Here is a 19,170-nt window from a genome sequence, read left to right as displayed (position 1 = left end):
AAGTATTTGCACCACTGGGCTGTTTCCTGTAAAGCAGTGTCTTACATTTCTTTGTCATTTTCTTGATTGTTGGAGCAAATATCAGTATTATAACAGAGAAAAACGTTTTTACCTGCTAGTGGGAAGGGACATGAATTAGTGTCATAATGTAGGAATAGATTGAAGTCATTTTTTATATACTTGGATTTGACAGAGCACACTGTTTGCGTCAATGACACAAGGATAATAGCAGTGCATTTAACCTTGAAAGATTTATGGCTATGTAGTCTATGTTTCAGGGTACAAGAAGGAATGTCCTGTGTGCCATTGTGTAAAACAGAACAGATTACCATGGGGATGGAGGAATGTGCTAGATGCTGCCCCACAGGTAGACATTCTAACTAAGCCTGAAGGCTTGCATTTGTGTGGACAGTGACAATGAGAGAGAGCATTTGTATATTGTCTGCCAGTTTTGCAGACTAAATTTTCCTGAAGTTAATCTGTTCAAGACCATACAGCATGGAGACAAATTAGCCATTAGTATTCCACTTAACTGCCTCCCTTGAAGATCTCCTTCAACCTTTTAGTGTTGCTGTCAATCCACTTGTCTAATGGATACTACAGTTGAGCTGCACCTCACTAATGTCACCATCATTATTACATAAGCAGAGTGCATTAACAGTTTCTCTTTTGAGAATTGATGGAAAACCATCTTAATATCTTGGTGAACATAATGTGATTTTTTTTTATATATATATATATATATATATATATAATGTATGTGTGTGTATTCTGTGACTGTACTACATTTTTCTGTCGGATTTTGCATACTTTGTTAAAGGTAGTTTAAGACTATTCTATTTGATTCCAAGTGGGGTCTATTTATTCAAGTACTGTAGACTTTAGATAGCTTTCTGTGGCTTGAGGTATACATATTAAGTTGTGCAGTGATTTCTAAGAGATGATGATGTCACAAACAGGAAGCTTCTTGTTTTTCCCCACATGAATTGTGTGTTTGGCCTTGGGGCAAGATGGCTACCTGAGTGATGTGAACAGCTGTCTATCTACTAGAGCTCCTAGCGCTTCCACAAAGCTAGAGGAAGCTGTGATTTTATATTTTTTAACTATAAAATGCTAAATTTGGATGTAGACGAAGATGCAGTATCTTCTATTTGGCTTCAATTCAGGGCCACATCTTTTAAATTAGCCGTCTGGTTCTGGTTCTGGCTCAGGTTGCTAAATTTTGTGGCAAAAAAAGAAGACAAGAAGTGACATTTGACTTCGTAGAGCATATAACATGGACCTCATGTTAGTTTCTTCAAGGATCGCAATGACTCTTGCTTAGAGTCTTGCTGCTCTTGTTGGTTAGTGGTAACTGATTTAAATTGTTGTTCTCGCTGTGAAATATTTTTTACTGTTGCTTGCTTTTCTACAGGTATACTTGCACTTATAGCGATTTATGTTGTTTAATTGTAACTTGTTTAACTACATGCTCTTGTGGTTCTTCCCTTTGGCACTTATTTATCTTGTTGTTCTTATCAGTGACCTATGCACTTTGTAAAGCTCTCTCTTGGAAGTCGCTTTGGATAAAAGCGTCTGCTAAATGAATAAATGTAAATGTAAATATATATTTACAATCTCTTCTGGCAATCTTAGTTTTTTTATTGCATCTGACCGATACAGATTATGATCTAAATACTCAGTGCCATGTCTTGTGTTACCTTTGTCACTCTCTTGATCCATAAAGTGTTGTTATGTGTTGTGACCTACAAAATAATCAAATTCAGCGCACGATCCCATGGTAGTCACATGTTCTGCAACGACAAAGTCAGACGCTGACTTTGTCGTAAAACTGTAAAAAGTACACAAATTTAAAAACTAGAAGTCCCTGTGTCATCATGTTTTTCAAGCATCAGTCTGCACAAGAAAGGTTGAATAGAGTTGTCAAAGGAATGCTTTTATACCAGGTAATGACTAACCCCAGGAAGATGTTCCTGAATGGTAGCATCAGGTATGAAAGAATGAAAGAAAAGCTCTTCTGAGGCCCTGTCACTTGGATTCCTATCTATGAAAGTGTCCTCGCTTCTTTCCTCCTCAAAAGGGTCAATTTTTACTTTATGTGATTGCACTGATGTTTAGTCAACCAATGAGTAATACTAGAAATAATAGTGATTAAGCTACTTGCTGAGATTTCCATGTGCAATAATTTCTTTGACTCATAATCCTTTATCCCTTGCTCTATGACCGTGATCCTTGAAGTGCCCTACAATTTCCATAAAGATAATATCTTTGCTTTGAAATTGAAGTGTGTGTGTGTAAAGACAGAAATTGAATATTTGACAAGGTGGTGTCGACTAAAAAGGTTGTAACAGATTACTAATCAAAATGGGCTCCACACATTTCACTATTCAGAGATTCTCAACCTGATTTTAGTATTTATATGATGACATCATCATCTCAGTGAGCTCTAATCAGTAGACTAATGTACTTTTCTTTCTCTTTCTGTACAATTCTTTTTTTTCCAAAGTCATTAAAAGTAATTGTTCATACATTCTTCCCTTTTTATTCGAAACCTTTTTTTTTTTACTTTTTTTTCCAGCCTTTCAAAAAATATTTTGGGATAAAAGTAAAATACTAAACTTTCCCCCCCCAAAATAATCACCCTTCCCCCCCCCCCCCCCCCCCCAAAAAAAAAAGTGAAACATTTTTTTCTAAATTATTTTATCAACTTTTCAAAGTACTGATATCAGAAAAATCCAGTACAGTAACAGTCCTTCCCATCTCTGGTATAAACACAGACACACACATTCCCGCTCTCCTTTACTGTATTACTGTCTCGGTAACTCTCTGCCTCTCTATCTGATGAACAGTCAGAATATTTGAAACACACACGCAAAGGTGGAGGACAAGTCTATTTAATGATTTCCAAGTGCTATTAATGTGTGTTGGCTTTAATGTCTCATAGGGTCCAATCAATGTCCCATTCACTTCAGTCAAGATCAAGGGGAATGTAATTATCTATTTCATAACTGTCCTTGTTCTCGTTTCTTCCATCCCTACTGACTCACCTCTGGGAGTATAGAAATGCAAGTGGCCTGTTGAACAATAGGTTAGGTTTTTATAATGGAACACTTCACTACTTTTGTAGTCTCCAGAGGAGAGGAAATTGGCTTGGTTCAGTTTTGGACAGGCTTCTGTATAAGCTTGTAATTATTGTCGTAGTTATGGCATTCTAAAACTTGTTCCAAAAAGTTCAGTCAGCCAGGTTTCCATGGTTTTTCAAAAACCCTATTCCTTGTAAATTACTGATTTGTCCCCTGTTGTTGACCTCCCTCAGTCGAGCTACAGGTGTATCATTTATATCTTACTTTTGGACTATAATGCCATAATGGGCTAACACTATCTGTCCTCACAGGTACTATATCTCAGGCCAACCCCCTCCTGGCTTCCCTATCCCTCCCAGGACGGCCCCTACAGCCGCAGCTAGACCTCAAGCACTTCCTGCCTTTACGGGTCAATGGCTCCACCCCCCTCAGCCTGTTCCCCAACTTCAACACGGTGAGATTCTCCAAACACAGAATGCAAGCACAAACGTCACACCCTCACATTCACCTCATATATCCTCACAAACAAATACACAAATACTCTCAGAATGAGAATCCAAGACCCAGAGTGACCCTTAAATCTTGACAAGGGGTGCTAAGAAACATAAGTGCTAAATGTACCAGATGCTTCCGTGCATGTAATTGAAAGTTTGTTGTCTCAAACACTGTCTGTTCTTCCAGAATTTTTAAGCTATAAATATGACATATCTTACACTGTTAATTAATGTATTTCTGCAGGAATCATGCCACAGTGATATTTTATGGTCAATACGTTTCAGGAGTTTTACTCAGGGGGAGGAAACAACAAACAGGCTGCACATTACTGAATAGTATGACTTAATAGTTGGCCAAGCTAACCTCCATCTCCACCCATGACAGATGGACCCAGTCCAGAAGGCAGTCATCAACCACACATTTGGTGTGGCCCAGCCCAAGAAGAAACAGATCATCTCTTGCAACATCTGTCACCTGCGCTTTAACTCCACTGTAAGTCATCTCCTCCTAGCTCCTCGTCAATCTAACCACAGTTGTTACATCTGCTAGATTTAACGCTGTGTATGAGTAGATATGTGTGTGTGTGTGTGTGTGTACATATATGTAGTAATATGAGTATTATGTGATTAAGCTTTTGTAAAGTATGTCTGGAGACTTGCTTGTTTTTGTAATTTGAAAGTGTGTGTGTGTGTCTTGTCATTATTGGAGTGTCCATGGATTCTAAGATTGAGCGAGTCAGTCCACTCATCAGCAAGCACCAGCAGTATACCAAGACAGTGTTGGTGACTGCTTTTCTCAGGCTTTTCAACAAACACACATGCTTTCCCCCGCACACTCATATACACACTACACAACACTCACACAGAAGCCCAGGCATATCAAGGGGATTATCACTGCATCTGCTGGCTGCTCCATTTATAAGAACTCATTAGATTTTTGCCACTGTTCTGCTCACCAAGGGAAAGAATTGGCTGATCTTAGAGGCTACATTATCTAAGAACTGTGTAATGTTTAATTGTTGTATAATCTTTACAATTTGTGACAGACTTGCCAGAGTTTTCAGATCCATGCAGTGAATGCCCTGTGCCCTAACCCTGACTTTGATGAATCCAAACTCATTTCTAGACATTCTACATTCGGCCAATACTTTCCAGGATGACTCGTGCATGTACAAAAATGTGTCTGTGTTAGAATCTTTGGGGATTTTTGGTACATATTTGTTTGTATATAGTGAAAAATAAATGGACAGAATTAGAATGAGACTTAGTGTGGGCCAAGGACATTACATCTACTGTAGTCTTTCCCTATTCTTTATCTTTTCTTGCTCTCTCTGTTTATTGTTCTGTCTCTCCTCCCCCAAAAAATTCTTACTGATGATCTGCAATCACACCTCCAATCTAATACTTCTTTCCCCCAACTAGAAGTGTTCCATAGCAATTTGTTCCATAGCAATTAGAATTAGAATGAGACTTAGTGTGGGCCAAGGACATTAAATCTACTGTAGTCTTTCCCTATTCTTTATCTTTTCTCGCTCTCTCTGTTTATTGTTCTGTCTCTCCTCCCCCCAAAAATTCTTACTGATGATCTGCAATCACACCTCCAATCTAATACTTCTTTCCCCCAACTAGAAGTGTTCCATAGCAATTTGACACTTTTGACACAATTTGACATATTTGGCCACACTTGTAAAGGTCAACTTTGCGTTGCCTGGAGACGTTTTGCTAACGTGCTCTCTTCCCTCTCCGTGTGCTTGCAGCCAAGTCGAAAGCTTCTGAGTGACCCTGGAAGTGGAAGCGTGGATCGCAGGCATGTACAGGCCCCACTAGGGGGCACCACTCACAGGTGGTGAGGTTAGACCCGTAGTTAATGTAAAGTTCCGCCATTTCAGTATGTGATCCAGACACAGGAATTTGTTCGCACTACTCGTAACATTCACACTGTGCCGTGAAACATATTCAATGTTTATAGTGTTCATACTATTTTGACATACTAAATAGTATGATGTTATGTGGATGGGGATGAAGGGCCAGATTCAGTTTGGAAGGCTGGTTAGTCACGCTGAATGGTTATTGCTTGCTGACATTCAACGTAGCCAGGGGTCCATGTACCCAGACCCCTGGAACACACACTTTGACCCACTGTTGTAACCTTTTGATCTTTTTTGACACTGGGTTTAAGGCAATGTTTAAGAAATACAAAAACGATGCATATGGCAAAGGCAAACACTGGAAAGATTGTGTCTCATAATTTTTGTTCTGTTAAAATTGTCAACTTATTTGCCAAGACTACATCTATTTTTTTACTTTATATCTATCTTTATATCAAATTCAACTAACCAATGCCACAATCTCTTGTTTTGAGTTGCACCATGCATTGATTTGCTATGGAAAGGCAGATGTTCCTCCTTTCACAAACTAGTGCAAAGAAGCCTACACTTGCAACCCACATACTTTTTCTTAGCTTTTGACTAATGTCTAGTCTTTTTTGTGCTTCACTCAATTGGGGATATGTTTTGTCAAAGAGGTAGTGTCGGTCCATTGTTTGAAGGCATACCATCTATGCATATGGTTTCCTCTTTGTTTAAATGTATGTTCATGTTTTTTCTGCGTGAAGTTGGCACATTTGCATACTGAAGTGTATTTAAACTTTGATATAACAAGCAAAGTTGGAATGTTGAAGGTATGGAGCCTCTCTGTGTGTGTAGGTGTTTCAACACTTGAGTGTAGTTTGTCTGTGAATGTTTGGCTTCAGTTGTATTTTAGTTCAAAGGATGTCTTTTTTGCATCCTCTGGTTTATTGTGAAAAAAAGAGATATGTCTGGGACAATTGGTCACGTTGGTCTTTTGGGATAATAATTGGGATTTGAAGCCCTTTTAGAATTTTGAGCTCATTCATAAGATGCATTGCAGGCATTGTGGTCAACAACAAATGGGTGGAGGCCAACACACATCGTCAGAGGAGAAATGGACAAAATTATCAGATGAGATTTGGTAACCTCTGAATGTTGACTGATGCGTGTTGGTCTGCCTGTGCAACTGTGTTCCTGATTGTATGATTATCCCCTTCTAAGTCAATATCTCATTATTTTCCAGAACGCTATGGAGCCATGAGAAAACAAGGCCATTGCAGACACAAACCAAACCATTTGCAGCAACTGGAATTATATCATTAGGGTCACTCGGCCATTGTGTGATATGACATGAGCTGGGATCAGTAACCATCGTGATTCCATTCCACTGAGGATTTGAACAAACAAATAACGTTCAAATGTGATAATATTTGACAAAAATGCATCTGCTTTAAACAATCAATTCATAATGGAGACCTTGAGTGTTGGAGACCTACACACTCTGCACAGCACTCCGGTTGTAAACTACCACTGCTCTAAAAATGGGATCTGTGTTCTTTTCTCTCTCATGACCAGAACCAGGCTGAGGCCCACTACAAGGGTCACAAGCACGCTCGCAAATTGAAGGCCATGGACGTTCAGAGGAATCGACAGAGGGGCCAAGGCTCCATGGCCGGAAGGGAGAAAGAGAGGGACAGAGAAAGAGAGAGAGGGAAAACAGGAGGGATGGAAACTATACCAGCACTGCTTGATACCAGTCTCACAGAGCCAGAAGGTATCACACCTTTCAATTTTGAATCACCTTTATCTTTTTTATTTTCTTTTGTTACATGTTTGACTCATCCTACCTCAAAATAATTACTGGTAATTGGATAGTTGAAAGTACTTGAAAACTGTCTTTAACCTGGTCAATTATCCTCAATTAGTGTTGTCTATTATATAAGATAATTGATCACAACACGGTATTAGGACTCAACAAAAAGATGATCCACTCGACTTTCTGTGGCTGTCAGGGGCCAGTTTGGACCTGTCAGCAACACAGATTAATTGTGATGAAGGCAGGGGTAATCATGAGATAATCTTGGTAGTAACAAGGAATTAACAATATCAGATGTCTTCATAAATATTTTGCTATTTCTGTTTGTTCTCATGAAAGACAAAGCATGTATTCCTAGAACTGTGGTGGAAGTACATTTCCATATAGTGTTGCTGCCCACAAATAATACATAATACATTTAGTCATTTAGCAGACGCTCTTATCCAGAGCGACTTACAGTAAGTACAGGGACATTCCCCCGAGGCAAGTAGGGTGAAGTGTCTTGCCCAAGGACACAGCGTCAGTTGGCATGACCGGGAATCGAACTGGCAACCTTCGGATTACTAGCCCGATTCCCTCACCGCTCAGCCACCTGACTCCAAGACAGTAGTCACCTCCCTCCCTAATAGTTTGTATAAGACTGTGTACAGTATGTATATAAGGTCACGTTTATAATTTCTTCTCCCATCAGGCCTCCAGTCCATTCCTAAACCTGTACAGCTTGAGCTAGAGGACACCCAGGGGACCCTGCTAACACCCACGTCCACCACCAAGCCCCCGCCTCTGAACACATCCTCGCCGCTCCCCGCTCACGTCTCCCCTGCCTTGCAGCTTTTTGAGCTGACGCCCAACCGAGGCACAACGGAGGGTCCTGGCCCTGCCACCGATCCAGCTGTTGACATGGACCATCCAGATCCCCTCACGGGCCAGGGAGACTTCCCCATACTGGGAGAAGAAGAATCCAAGGAGGGCAAAAAGAGCCCGGAAAAGCAACAGCTCCACTGTCCTATGTGTAAAGTCACTGTTAACTCCAAGTCCCAGCTGGAAGCTCACTATAGTGGTAGGCTATGTTAGGCTAGTGGTAGTGAACTTATTGATTGTTATTCTCCAGTGGGCTATTCAAGCACCATGAGGGTTTTAGCGTGCTAATGTTCTTTGTTTGGTGTGTCTGTTGGATAAACGAGGCTCCAAACACAAGCAGATGTTGGAGGGGCAGGCTGGCGGACAGGTACGACGCAGGGTCCAGGTGATGTCATTGTCCCGGGTGCCCATCAAAACCAAGCAGCTAATGAGCAGTAACCGCATGGGCATGGTCAACCAGATGTTTCACTGCAAGGTCTGCGAAGTGTCGGTCAACTCTGAGACACAACTTAAACAGGTGGGCAAGAGATGGTTCTGTCGAATGAATGCTTGTGAGGAAATAAATAGTTGTCCTTCGATTCTACTCTCCTGATTGCAACCTCCTACTGGGCAAGATGTGAATACACACAATAGAAGGAACCTACTGTGAGTTTTGACATACTGCTTCTTCTTTTTTTTTGCATTCTACGAGCTGTAGGATTACTCTTATCAAAAGTCAAACTAGCATGAGAGTGTTAATGCTAGAGAGCTAAGAATGTTTACGTATTACATTTACATTTGAGTCATTTAGCAGACGCTCTTATCCAGAGCGACTTACAGTAAGTACAGGGACATTCCCCCCGAGGCAAGTAGGGTGAAGTGCCTTGCCCAGAGGCACAACGTCATTTTTGCACGGCCGGGACTCAAACTGGCAACCTTCTGATTGGTAGCCCGATTCCCTAACCGCTCAGACATCTGACCCCCCTAAATTAACGTTGTTTCACTTCCTTCAGCACATGAGCAGCAGAAGGCACAAAGACCGTTTGGCTGGAAAGCCTTCCAAGCCAAAGTTCAGTCCGTACACCAAGAGCCAACCTAACCCTGTTTTAGCGGTGAGTATCTATCCCTAACACACACGCACACTAACAAACTACCCCTCCTGCCTCGTAGTACGCCCTCACCCCAGTCGTGTACATTAGATGTTCCCAAATCTAGCTAGAGCTCTTACTCTTACTCTTACTTCCATCCCACCATTTTCTCTCCTCTCTACAGACTTTGAGATGGAGTTTTCCATTTGGGGCGGTTACACCCGCCATGGGGAAATTGGCCAACCACTGTCTACCCAACATTTTCTCCCCTCAGGTGAGGGCAGGGGACTGGGTGGACAGATGTAGGCTCAGGTTTGCAGCCGTGAAAGCGATTGTCTGTATTCCTGGTCCTTAGAACCCATTTCAGTGCAGGCATTTGTTCCAGATCTGCACAGTTTCAGTAGCTCAATTAATTTACAATCTCTCAGTATTTGATCAAAGTATCAATTTGCTAAAAAAGATATCGTATTTCATGGCAATACGATATTAAATCAATTAAACAATATAATTGATATAATTAATGAATAAATGATCAATTAACCTAATTTAAAAAGTGAACACCCAGGTAGCTATGAAGATTCCACAAATCTGAAAATGTCTGCATTTCTATCAGATGCAATAAGAAATCATTTTAGACATGCTATTTTTTAGTGAGAATCGATTTTCATGTTTATGTACTACAATTTAAAAGCCCAAGTTAAAAAGTCAATCTGTGTCCTTACCTAACCTAAAATATGCATTTTGTGCCCATTTCAAAAGCCAACCATGATTATCTCAGATGCCGACACAGAGACACACAATATTAGACATACTGTAGTGTACACACACACAAAATGTACACACACATACACATTTTTTCCATGTCCCATCTGTGGGCTTAATTAACTCAAATCTATCCAGCATCATTCCTGATTGAGAAAGAACTTGCACCTGTAGTCTTCTTCCCAATAATACCATCACAACAATATCTCTGCAAAATGGTGAGACCAAACCCTCTGGAGAGGAGGTCTGTTGTCTGCACATAAATAGGAAACATAATATGGCACTTGCTTACACATGGGCACAAAGATACATGTACACATACACTTTATCACAGACACACACACACACACACACAAACACACACACACACAAATTAGTTTGTATTTGTTCAGCTGTTGGGCAAGAGGCATTGTCTCGGGCCCTAGACACATTCTTGTCTGGGATATTTTAGGCCAGTCTTTGAGGTTGCCAGAAATTCACACTGGGTTTACACTCTACAATGGGGATTTACATTGCTTTTGACGGTAATGTTGTAGTTAGCTCAGAAAACATATACCAGAATCAGAATATACTGTATATTACTGTTAGTTGTATTGGACTTGATAAGGAAAATAAGTAAGCTACTGTATGTAATTTGATTTATCAGTAGTTAATACATTGATGCAGTTGTGTTAGTGTTCTTTTTATGGCATAGACATGGGCTAGTCAATCAGTCAGTATTTAGCTAACAAGAGAGGATTCTTTTACAGCACTGCTACAGAACACAAGAATAAAACCTCATAACTGAAGAGTCCTATTGTATTTATTTTCCTTTCCAGACCAAACTAGCTCTGCAGAAACACCTGCCCAAGACCCTGCCAGCAGGCTTTCTGGCCAGTCATCTGAACCCAGCCACCTTGTGCACCATGGCCTCCAGCCCCCTAACCCTCCGGCCGTCACCAAGCCCCTCCACCATCATCCAGACCCCTCTGCTCAGCCCCGCACTCTTCAGGCCCGCCCCGGGGCCCCTGAGAGCCATGCATGCACCTATTATCTTCTCACCATATTAGCTTACCTTAGCTTACTACAACAGCATTGTTTTTCCCGGACTGATCTAACTAATGTTAAACCAGACTGAAATAACCTGGTGGAGCCTGATGGCCAAGCTAAGCGGCTACTTAAGAAAAACTATGCAGTGAGGGCAGCATACCAGCATGCGAAGTATCACAGGCTCAGGTCACTTAAAGAATCTCTTCTTGTGAATGAATACCCTTGTGAGAACAATAAGATATGGCTGGGGTCATTCCCCCACAGCAGGTCTGGACTGGGACTGAAAAACGGGACGGGACTTTGAAACGCAGACCAGCCCACGGCCGTGTATTATTATTATTATATTTGTATTTTTTTTGCATTATGCAGCGGCCGTTTGACCGGCCTTTCGGGAAATCTCCCGACTCTCCCGACGGTCTGCCCCAGAGTGTCACCCCTCTACTCCACGCTCTCCAAAGACTATTGACTCATTCTCCTCGAGGTCTAGATGCTTTTGGAAGCTATGATGATTTTATTATGATAAATTCTTAGATTGTGTTAAAAAATGTGTATATTTATGTTTTGTATGTTAGTGGGTCCATTGCCAATAGTTCCTTTACTGTAGAGTATTGACATTGTTGTGCTCTGGGAGTATAACTTCAGATTTCCCTGTCCAGTATTAGTCCAAACAATACTTAAAGACCATTTTACTTGTGTTTTTTAATGTTTGTTCTTTTAATAATCCAGAGAGCTGTGTTAATATCTTAAGAAAAACATATAAGCTTGAGAAGACTACAGACCTACATCTGACTCGTCAGGGGACACAGAAGAAAATTCATAATGGGATATGCAGTAGGCTAACACTGAAATGGCACAATACGCTGATACAGAGAGATGTTTATTTTTTGGGGCACAATTAATAAACTGACAGTACATCTTAGTTAAACTGCAAAACTGGTTTAGGGTAGCAACACTGGTTAAGGTTTGTGTTAGAATGAGGCTTATAATGTTTTTTGATAGTTAGTTTTGATGGTTAGCATCTCAGAAAATAAAGTTCTTGCAGAAAGATGAGCAAAGGTTTTCCCACTAGCTTCTGCACTTTCCATAGCTTGGTCTCTCTTTCTCTCTCTGTCTTTCTGTCTGTGCATCTCTATACAATCAGCCGCAGTAGAAAAAAAGAGACCCACAGTTCACTGACACATGGCTGGCTTTGGTCCAAAATGTGCAATATAGAGCCTGAGTATCATGTTGGCTGGCTCACAAATCTGAGTGTTTTCACAAAACAATAAAGATAATGTATTTTTAAGCTGCTATCACCCCCCTGTAACATCATCTCCTTTTGCTGTGCAGAACTTTTAAAGCCTAAGCAATATTATGTGTTTTGAAGTTGTATTTAAATGTCAAATGGTGAATCTCATGGGTAGCCTAATTGTCCATCCATTGCAATACTGTACAGTATTATTGGTCTCGATAATGTCTATGTACTGTTATAGTTGTATATGACCTTATAAAGAAAAATTATTTGTTTTTTTTATTGTTTCCTGTGCTACTTAGATTTTACACATTGTCACAGACCAGCCTAGTTAAGACAAAAAGAAAACATTTTAACGGGACAACCTTATTTTAAGCTACGTTAGTGTTGTTAAGCTATATTCACTTTCTAATCGTTATTGTTAATTTTTAGCGAAGTCATTTTTGGTGAATTAGAAGTGCCACGTTGTGGCAGACGCCAGTGGATTGGTCTGCTGTAAGAACCAAAATTACAATTTCATTGGTTACAGTTTTACGTCAGCTTATTCTATTTCCCTATTGGTGGGAATATGTCCTATCCAGTAAAGAACTGACATTTTTCGAAACTCGCAGCGGGCATTGGATTCCTGTTGTGGGTGTTCACTTATTTGGTATTTTTAACAACTGAAACTACCACAAACATACTTTCTGGCTCACTTTTCATCAAGAATCTCGGGTGAGTTTCAGCAGTAACAGCTACAGTAGAAGATTGTTTACACTTAAATCGCAGTGGTTAGCTACGTTGACGCAGTTTCTTTTAGCAAATACATAGTGCTAGCTACAGTAGCAAACAGTGCTGTTGCAAGCTAGCATTAGTACTGTTGCTGATTACCACTGGAAACCCAAATAATGGTAAGCTAATATTATTACAATTTTACCATGAAGCAATTAGCGTTATCTCTATACTGTAATAATTTAAATGTACTGATAAGTTTTGCCTCAGACTAGAATAGCAGTCATTATCAATGACAGTGTGACAATAATTTGATAGACATAAGTTAAATTAAACTTTTGCTATTGTTAGCCAAGCAAACACAGGAACGTATTGTGTCATAAGGTAGGCTATTTCTAGCTAAAAGATACACATTTTCGTCGACGCTTTTATCCACAGCCATACAGTACAGTACTTTACAGTTGTGGATTTGAACATAACGGCTTCTTGATCTGCAGTCAAATAGTCCATACCCGCTATCCCTCCCTTAATCTGATGCCGAGGTCAACGACAAAGTTTATGTTATATTGTTGTACAGTATATTAACTTGATTAAGGGTGTGATAAACACTTAAATGTTCCGGCTATATTACTGTAATGTATTTTATTGTGTAACTTCCTCTTAACCTTCGTTCACATTACCTATTCAGTAGCTCGTGAGATGGTAACACCAAGCATGCGTTTCCATTCATGCGAGGACTGATGGAAGCAACATTTTATTTCATTTCATATTTAAAGTGGTACTCCATTTCTTTTTCTTACAGACCACGGATAAGGAGAATCTGGATGTTTTCCAGGGATTCACACACAACTCTCTGAGTCAGAAAGCACTGAATCTTAACCATGGCTCTGGTCTGCAGAAAAGGGCCTTGAAAGATACAACTAATGTCAAGGAGTCACATTCTACCAAATCTTTGCCTGCAGATAAATTACAAATCTTGAAATACCAGAAAAACTTGCCTATCTTGTCTGATAGCAGTTCAGAGAGGTCTATGGCCAGTCAACCAACTGAGGAAACAGCAAACCTAAGTACCTCTGGTCCAAAAGTATGGGTGGAGAATGACTGCAATGAAAATATTCCTCCTTCCAGGGCCACCTCTTATACCTTTGCTCCCAAGGTCTCAACTGAAGCAGGTGGTCGGGTTAGACCACGCTATATTGTACCACCTGAAGTGAAGGCCCTGTCAGATGCTGTTAATACAAAAAGTATTTCTAATTACTTGGACACTCTAATGAATCCCTCTATGATTGCAGATGAAAACATCACTTTATTGGATGCATCTGTAAATTGCACAGTTAATTCTGCCAGTTTTAAACCTAAAACTCTAGACGAAGATTTTGAAGCAACCGATAGTGTGAGCTATTCACCGCAGAGTGAAGCGCAAAATCTGACTGTAGAGGTGGTCCGGTCTGCTTCATGGACAGAGCCATCCTCTCCTTCAACATCTGCTGCAAAGTGTGACAATACAATGAACTCCCTTGAGCTTTGTGCCGATGTGATGGGTGAGGTCCAAGTTCTGTCAAACTCAAGCATAGGCAGTGAGTCAAGTCAACTTGTTGTCCCAGAAATCGCCACTGAAGCAAGAGGTGAACTGCTTCATATTCTGCCACCCTCTGTGAAAAATAAGACTTTCTCTGACACTACTGACATCAGTGTCGGGGATGCAACTGTAAACAGCACAATGAATGATTTCAGCTCTCCTCCCAAAACTCCTGTATCCATGAGATTAGAGGAAGAGGTGGTCAGTAAGGCAGAGGTTGACAAACCTATAGCTGCGGAGGGCAATTTAACGCAAACCATGTCACTCAATAGCTCAAGCTCCTCGAGAGTGAGTCTCGATGGCACTCACAATATATCTACATTTGAGGATAAACCAGAAATGAAACATTCACTGAAGTGTGAAATACAGAATCGGACTGTAGAGATGTCTGAAACGCCGCTCCCAATGACTGAAGCCGAGTGTAACAGCAAAATGATGCAGGGCACATTTAACCTTTGTGGGGAATCAACGGAGGATCTCCAAATTGGGTCAAACTCAACGATGACCCTTCCCAAACATGTCTCAACTACTGAGTTACCACAGACCAACGTCAAGACCGTGAGCTCCTTCAGCAATACTTTACATCCTCCACTTAATAGTGCAACCACTTTCCTGGAAACTGTCCACCCTTTGAACAACACGTTTGAAGCTCACACATCAAACCTTAATGTTGCCACTACTGAGATGGAAAAGCCCTTAAACACATTTAAAGCTTGTCCTCCAGAGGAATTTAGTGTTGCAACCACAGTGGATGATACAGATGGGGTAACAGCTACCCACCAGAACAACACTTTTGAAACCAACATTTTCAACCAATTCAGTGGCATGACCACAGAGACTAATGGTCAATCAATTAGCCACCAGAACATGGCTGTAGAGGCCAAACCTTCAATGGCAATACTTTCTACAACAACAGGGGCAGAGGCTAGCATCAAAATGATTAGCACCAGGAACAACACCTTTGATACTCAAGCGGCTGACGTTCAATCTTCAATGAAACTCCAAGACACATTTTCAGAGTCAGCAGAAAGTGTCAAGATGGGTAGTCCTCACGACAAGACATTTGAAGATCCAATGTTTCCAAAGCTCGATAAAACAACCAAAACGACGGAAGACACAGTCAGTTGTACAGGCACTGAGGCAGAGGATAATGTGAAGATGGTTGGCCTTCCGAAAAATGCAAATGAAGCTCAAATTCCATTGCCGCTGACTGGCACAAAGGCAGAAGCTAATGGCAAGGCAGAGAATAACCTTATGATTCCCCTGAGCATTACTCCACCATCACTGCCTGTTGAGATATTTACTACTGATGTTGACAACAGTGAGCAGAATATGCATTCCATGCCAGATCGGTCCTGGAAAGACATCTCTGACAGTCTGTGTAATCAGAGTGTGGAAACGGAAACCAATAAAGCCACATTCAGCTTGGATGGCACTCTAGAACTAGGAAATTCCAGCTCACTGATCACTTCTACACCCATGCCTAATTCCAGAGTAGCCCAATTAAAATTTGAATGCGAAGGAGGTAAAACCTCACATGAACAACAAAAGCGCTGTAGTGATGTTCTACTTAAACCGACTACACAGTTACCTACCGAATCCAACATAATCAGTAATCGGAAGACATTATTTAAACCCGGAGCCCCCACCAATGTCAGGTCACTGAAACCCCCTACTAGACCTGCATCCCAGCTTCCATCTTTGGCTAGCCTGCCAAAAACAAAGTCATCCACCTCAGGTACCTCAGAGCTACCAGTCTTTGCTCTACCAGATGCAAGAAGGATCACTCGGGCCATAGCTTCCAGAAATGCTACAGCTGCTGTCTCACAGGAGGTATGAATGGGGAACTAAGGGAAGAAGACTTGACAACAACATTTAGCCTCAAGGTTTTTTACTTAAATGTAATTGCTTTTTCAATGCACATAACAGTGTAGTTGAAATTAGTTTCAACCATGTGTTTTCGGAATCGTTTGATCACAGCATTTTGTACATTGGCCCTCTTAATATTAAATTAAAATACATTTCTAGTGAGATATTGTAGGATTGTGTGTGTATATGTATTAATATATATTATGTATTTTATTTTTTAGGGTTCAATTTCGGCCTTGGGTGTACATACTGCAATTCCAGGTAGGCAATCTTTGAAATCAGTTGGTTCTATGATATACATGTAAACAATACTGCATGTTATCTTACACTAAAATCTTTCTATAGAATCCAAGCTGCCTTCCATTGGCTTGAGGAAACGTCCAACCTGTAGCTTACAGTCAGGCATTCAGAGGTCTTTGCCCCTTCCAATACCCCTCCCAGAAAGGGCCAGCGCAGTGTCCTCCAATGACAAACCAAGTGGCATTGCAGGTATGCTCATTTGTTTTGTAAATGGCTCTGTACACTGTAGCACACACTGTAGCACACACTGTAGCACACACATTTCACTTGCAAATCCTTCCCACAGCTGCCTTGAGGTCAAAATCTAAGACTGTACAAACACATAAGCAAGGCCAGAAGCATCTGTTGACCAGCAGTGAGGCCTTCCCATTGGCAAAGAGGAAAAAAATAGGTAAATATTAGTCATCTAGATAGAATACATTTTTTTAAAATTTTAATTGAATTTAATGAAATTTGCTTTTGGAGATGTAGATCTGCAGATATAGAAGTAGGATCATTTTTGTTTTTAGTGATGGAATGCAGGTACTGTGTGTTGTGCTGTGTGTCTGATGCGAATATGAATTGACTTGGCTCTTGTCTCTACTTTAGTCCCCCCTTCCAAGGGTGCTGTCCCATCAGTCTCAACCCAACCAGCGAACCCTCCAGATGGTAAGGCTATTATATTGAACCCAATGTTTCATATTTTCAGCAATTGTGGTACTGTGTGTTTTGTAGAATTGCTTTTGTAACCTAGTATCCATAGGAAGATACATACAAAGAGAAATGTCTGGTTTCATAAATGCAGAAATTCTGGGCCAATCCACAAGCTTTGGAGCTCAGCCTGCAAGGGGAGCTAGAATCCCGAAGAGACCTGCATCTAGCCTGGCAGTTGTACCAAAGAAACAGAACCCTGGTGAAGTGCTGCACACATTACAATGGGTCCTTTGTCAGTGGAGGGCAATTAACAGGGCTAATAATAACCTAAAACCCTAAATGTTGACATTCATTCACTTATTTAACTATTATAAGTCCATCTAATGGCAATTCAGTATGCATAAGCCACTTTATCTCAGTATCCGATTGCACTATGTTGACCATTCACGCTGCTCATTATTCTTATTTTTATATATATTTTATATTTAAATTGTTTTATTCTTAGATTGTTTAGTTCTTAGAAATAGTTAAACTTTTGTACTTTTACTTAATTTAAGATCTGTTTAGTGTTTTGCACCTCCCTGCCACAGTAAATTCTGTGTTTGTATAACATACATGGCGAATAAACCGAATTCTGATTCTGATTCTAAACATGCATGTTGTTCAAACTGGTACTTTGTTTTCAATTGAAAACACTTGTTCTCTGTCTGTGTTTAACGTTTTTATCCATGTTGTCTAAACTAGGTATCAAACACTTATCTGGTACGTTGACTTCAAAGCAACCCACCAAGTCGATTTACCAAGCAGGTGAGATCCTTGTTTTATTGATGTGAAAAACTGCATGGTTAAAGGTGATATGGTGAAGGCATCTTTTACTAAATGTAAAAAAATATATATAATACACAGAGACAATGACACCAATTGTTTAAACTATTGCCTTTTATAGATATTATTACATATTATTTGTTTATTATTGTTTTTTGTTGCAGCAAATATTCATTTACTTAGCACTTGTCTCTTGTTTAGCTCCCACCACCAGGGGTGCTGTTCCATCAGTCTCAACCCAAACCTCTAACTCCCCAGATGGTAAGGCTCTCATGTTAAAAGTGCTTACTTAACCCTTGTGTTATCTTCGGGTCATTCTGACCCATCAGTCATTGTGACCCACCGTCGTATTGCGACAGATTTACCGCATACAAAGACAAAGTGAAGCATTTTCTTTTAACCGTTGGGCTGTCTCAGACCCCCCACATTGCAAAGGTTAAAAGAAAATTATTTTAATTTGTTTTTGTATTGGGTAAAATTGGGTAAACACAACGATGGTTCGTTATGAACCTTTGGGTCATGTGACCCGAAGGCAGCACGAGGGTTAATCCAGTGTTTCATCATTTCATAATGCCTCTTGTGATACTTTGTTCAAAACTACACAGCACATTGGTATTGGTGTTTGAATAGGTTTTCATTTCAATTGTCCTGCAGTGTGTGCCAATTGCCTTATCCTTCAACAAGAACTGGAGCAGTGTCGTCAAGAAATCAAAAGAGTGCAGGAAGGTATTATTTCATTTTAAATAATTTTTTTCCAGAGATGGCAGTGTGAAGAAAATTTAATCAGATTTAAAGTGGCGAGGCATTTCTAATTTTTCAATCTCATTTGCCACTCTTTTTTCAGAAATGCGAAACCGAGACCAGATGAATATGTGAAGGAATACAAAAACGGATGTTACAGTTTTTACTTTCCAACAATCTAATAAAATATTTGCTGCTATGTCTTGAGTCTGAGTTATTTTTTACTCAAAATAGAATATTATATGCTGAAGAGAATATGTAGGTATTTGTTGTGCACATGTGGAGGAGGCATATGCCCATAGAAAACTCCCAATATCCA

The 19,170-nt window shown here is 40.3% G+C and overlaps 2 protein-coding genes across 6 annotated transcripts in view; both read left to right on the top strand.

Moving 5' to 3' along the window:
* LOC134031436 (zinc finger protein 385C-like) overlaps window positions 1-12,472 on the top strand; it is a 39,993-nt gene extending 27,521 nt beyond the window's left edge. For 3 of the 4 annotated variants that reach the window (XM_062475055.1, XM_062475056.1, XM_062475058.1), the window contains 8 exons: window positions 3,395-3,537; window positions 3,963-4,070; window positions 7,003-7,201; window positions 7,935-8,303; window positions 8,428-8,621; window positions 9,097-9,195; window positions 9,356-9,445; window positions 10,752-12,472. In XM_062475055.1, coding sequence (XP_062331039.1) covers window positions 3,395-3,537; window positions 3,963-4,070; window positions 7,003-7,201; window positions 7,935-8,303; window positions 8,428-8,621; window positions 9,097-9,195; window positions 9,356-9,445; window positions 10,752-10,982 — 1,433 coding nt within the window. In that variant the 3' untranslated portion in view covers window positions 10,983-12,472. The remainder of the gene's footprint in view (window positions 1-3,394; window positions 3,538-3,962; window positions 4,071-7,002; window positions 7,202-7,934; window positions 8,304-8,427; window positions 8,622-9,096; window positions 9,196-9,355; window positions 9,446-10,751) is intronic. The other variant, XM_062475057.1, reaches the window with a different exon arrangement.
* A 303-nt stretch (window positions 12,473-12,775) lies between these two features.
* On the top strand, window positions 12,776-19,050 carry LOC134031763 (uncharacterized). 2 transcript variants are annotated; one of them, XM_062475477.1, is made up of 11 exons: window positions 12,776-12,907; window positions 13,707-16,316; window positions 16,574-16,613; window positions 16,698-16,841; window positions 16,939-17,043; window positions 17,241-17,300; window positions 17,437-17,544; window positions 18,030-18,092; window positions 18,312-18,371; window positions 18,765-18,836; window positions 18,955-19,050. In XM_062475477.1, the coding sequence occupies exons 2-11, from the start codon at window positions 13,935-13,937 to the stop codon at window positions 18,984-18,986; spliced, it is 3,066 nt and encodes a 1,021-aa protein (XP_062331461.1). In that variant the 5' UTR covers window positions 12,776-12,907; window positions 13,707-13,934; the 3' UTR covers window positions 18,987-19,050. The 2 variants fall into 2 exon arrangements, with proteins under 2 accessions (XP_062331461.1, XP_062331460.1); XM_062475476.1 differs by having other exon boundaries at window positions 12,794-13,083.
* The last annotated feature ends 120 nt before the right edge of the window (window positions 19,051-19,170 follow it).

The sequence above is a fragment of the Osmerus eperlanus genome, chromosome 12 (assembly GCF_963692335.1).
Source record: "Osmerus eperlanus chromosome 12, fOsmEpe2.1, whole genome shotgun sequence".
Lineage (NCBI taxonomy): Eukaryota > Metazoa > Chordata > Actinopteri > Osmeriformes > Osmeridae > Osmerus > Osmerus eperlanus.
Note: the sequence above shows the minus strand (reverse complement) of the source record. Positions and strands in the feature narration are given on the sequence as shown.

What these genes read in the sequence shown, in the direction of transcription:
- LOC134031763 (XM_062475476.1), top strand. An exon ending in TGTACATACTGCAATTCCAG is followed by an intron (nt 16,614 to 16,697) that starts GTAGGCAATCTT and finishes ATCTTTCTATAG; the next exon opens with AATCCAAGCTGCCTTCCATT. An exon ending in ACCAAAGAAACAGAACCCTG is followed by an intron (nt 17,545 to 18,029) that starts GTGAAGTGCTGC and finishes TGTCTAAACTAG; the next exon opens with GTATCAAACACTTATCTGGT.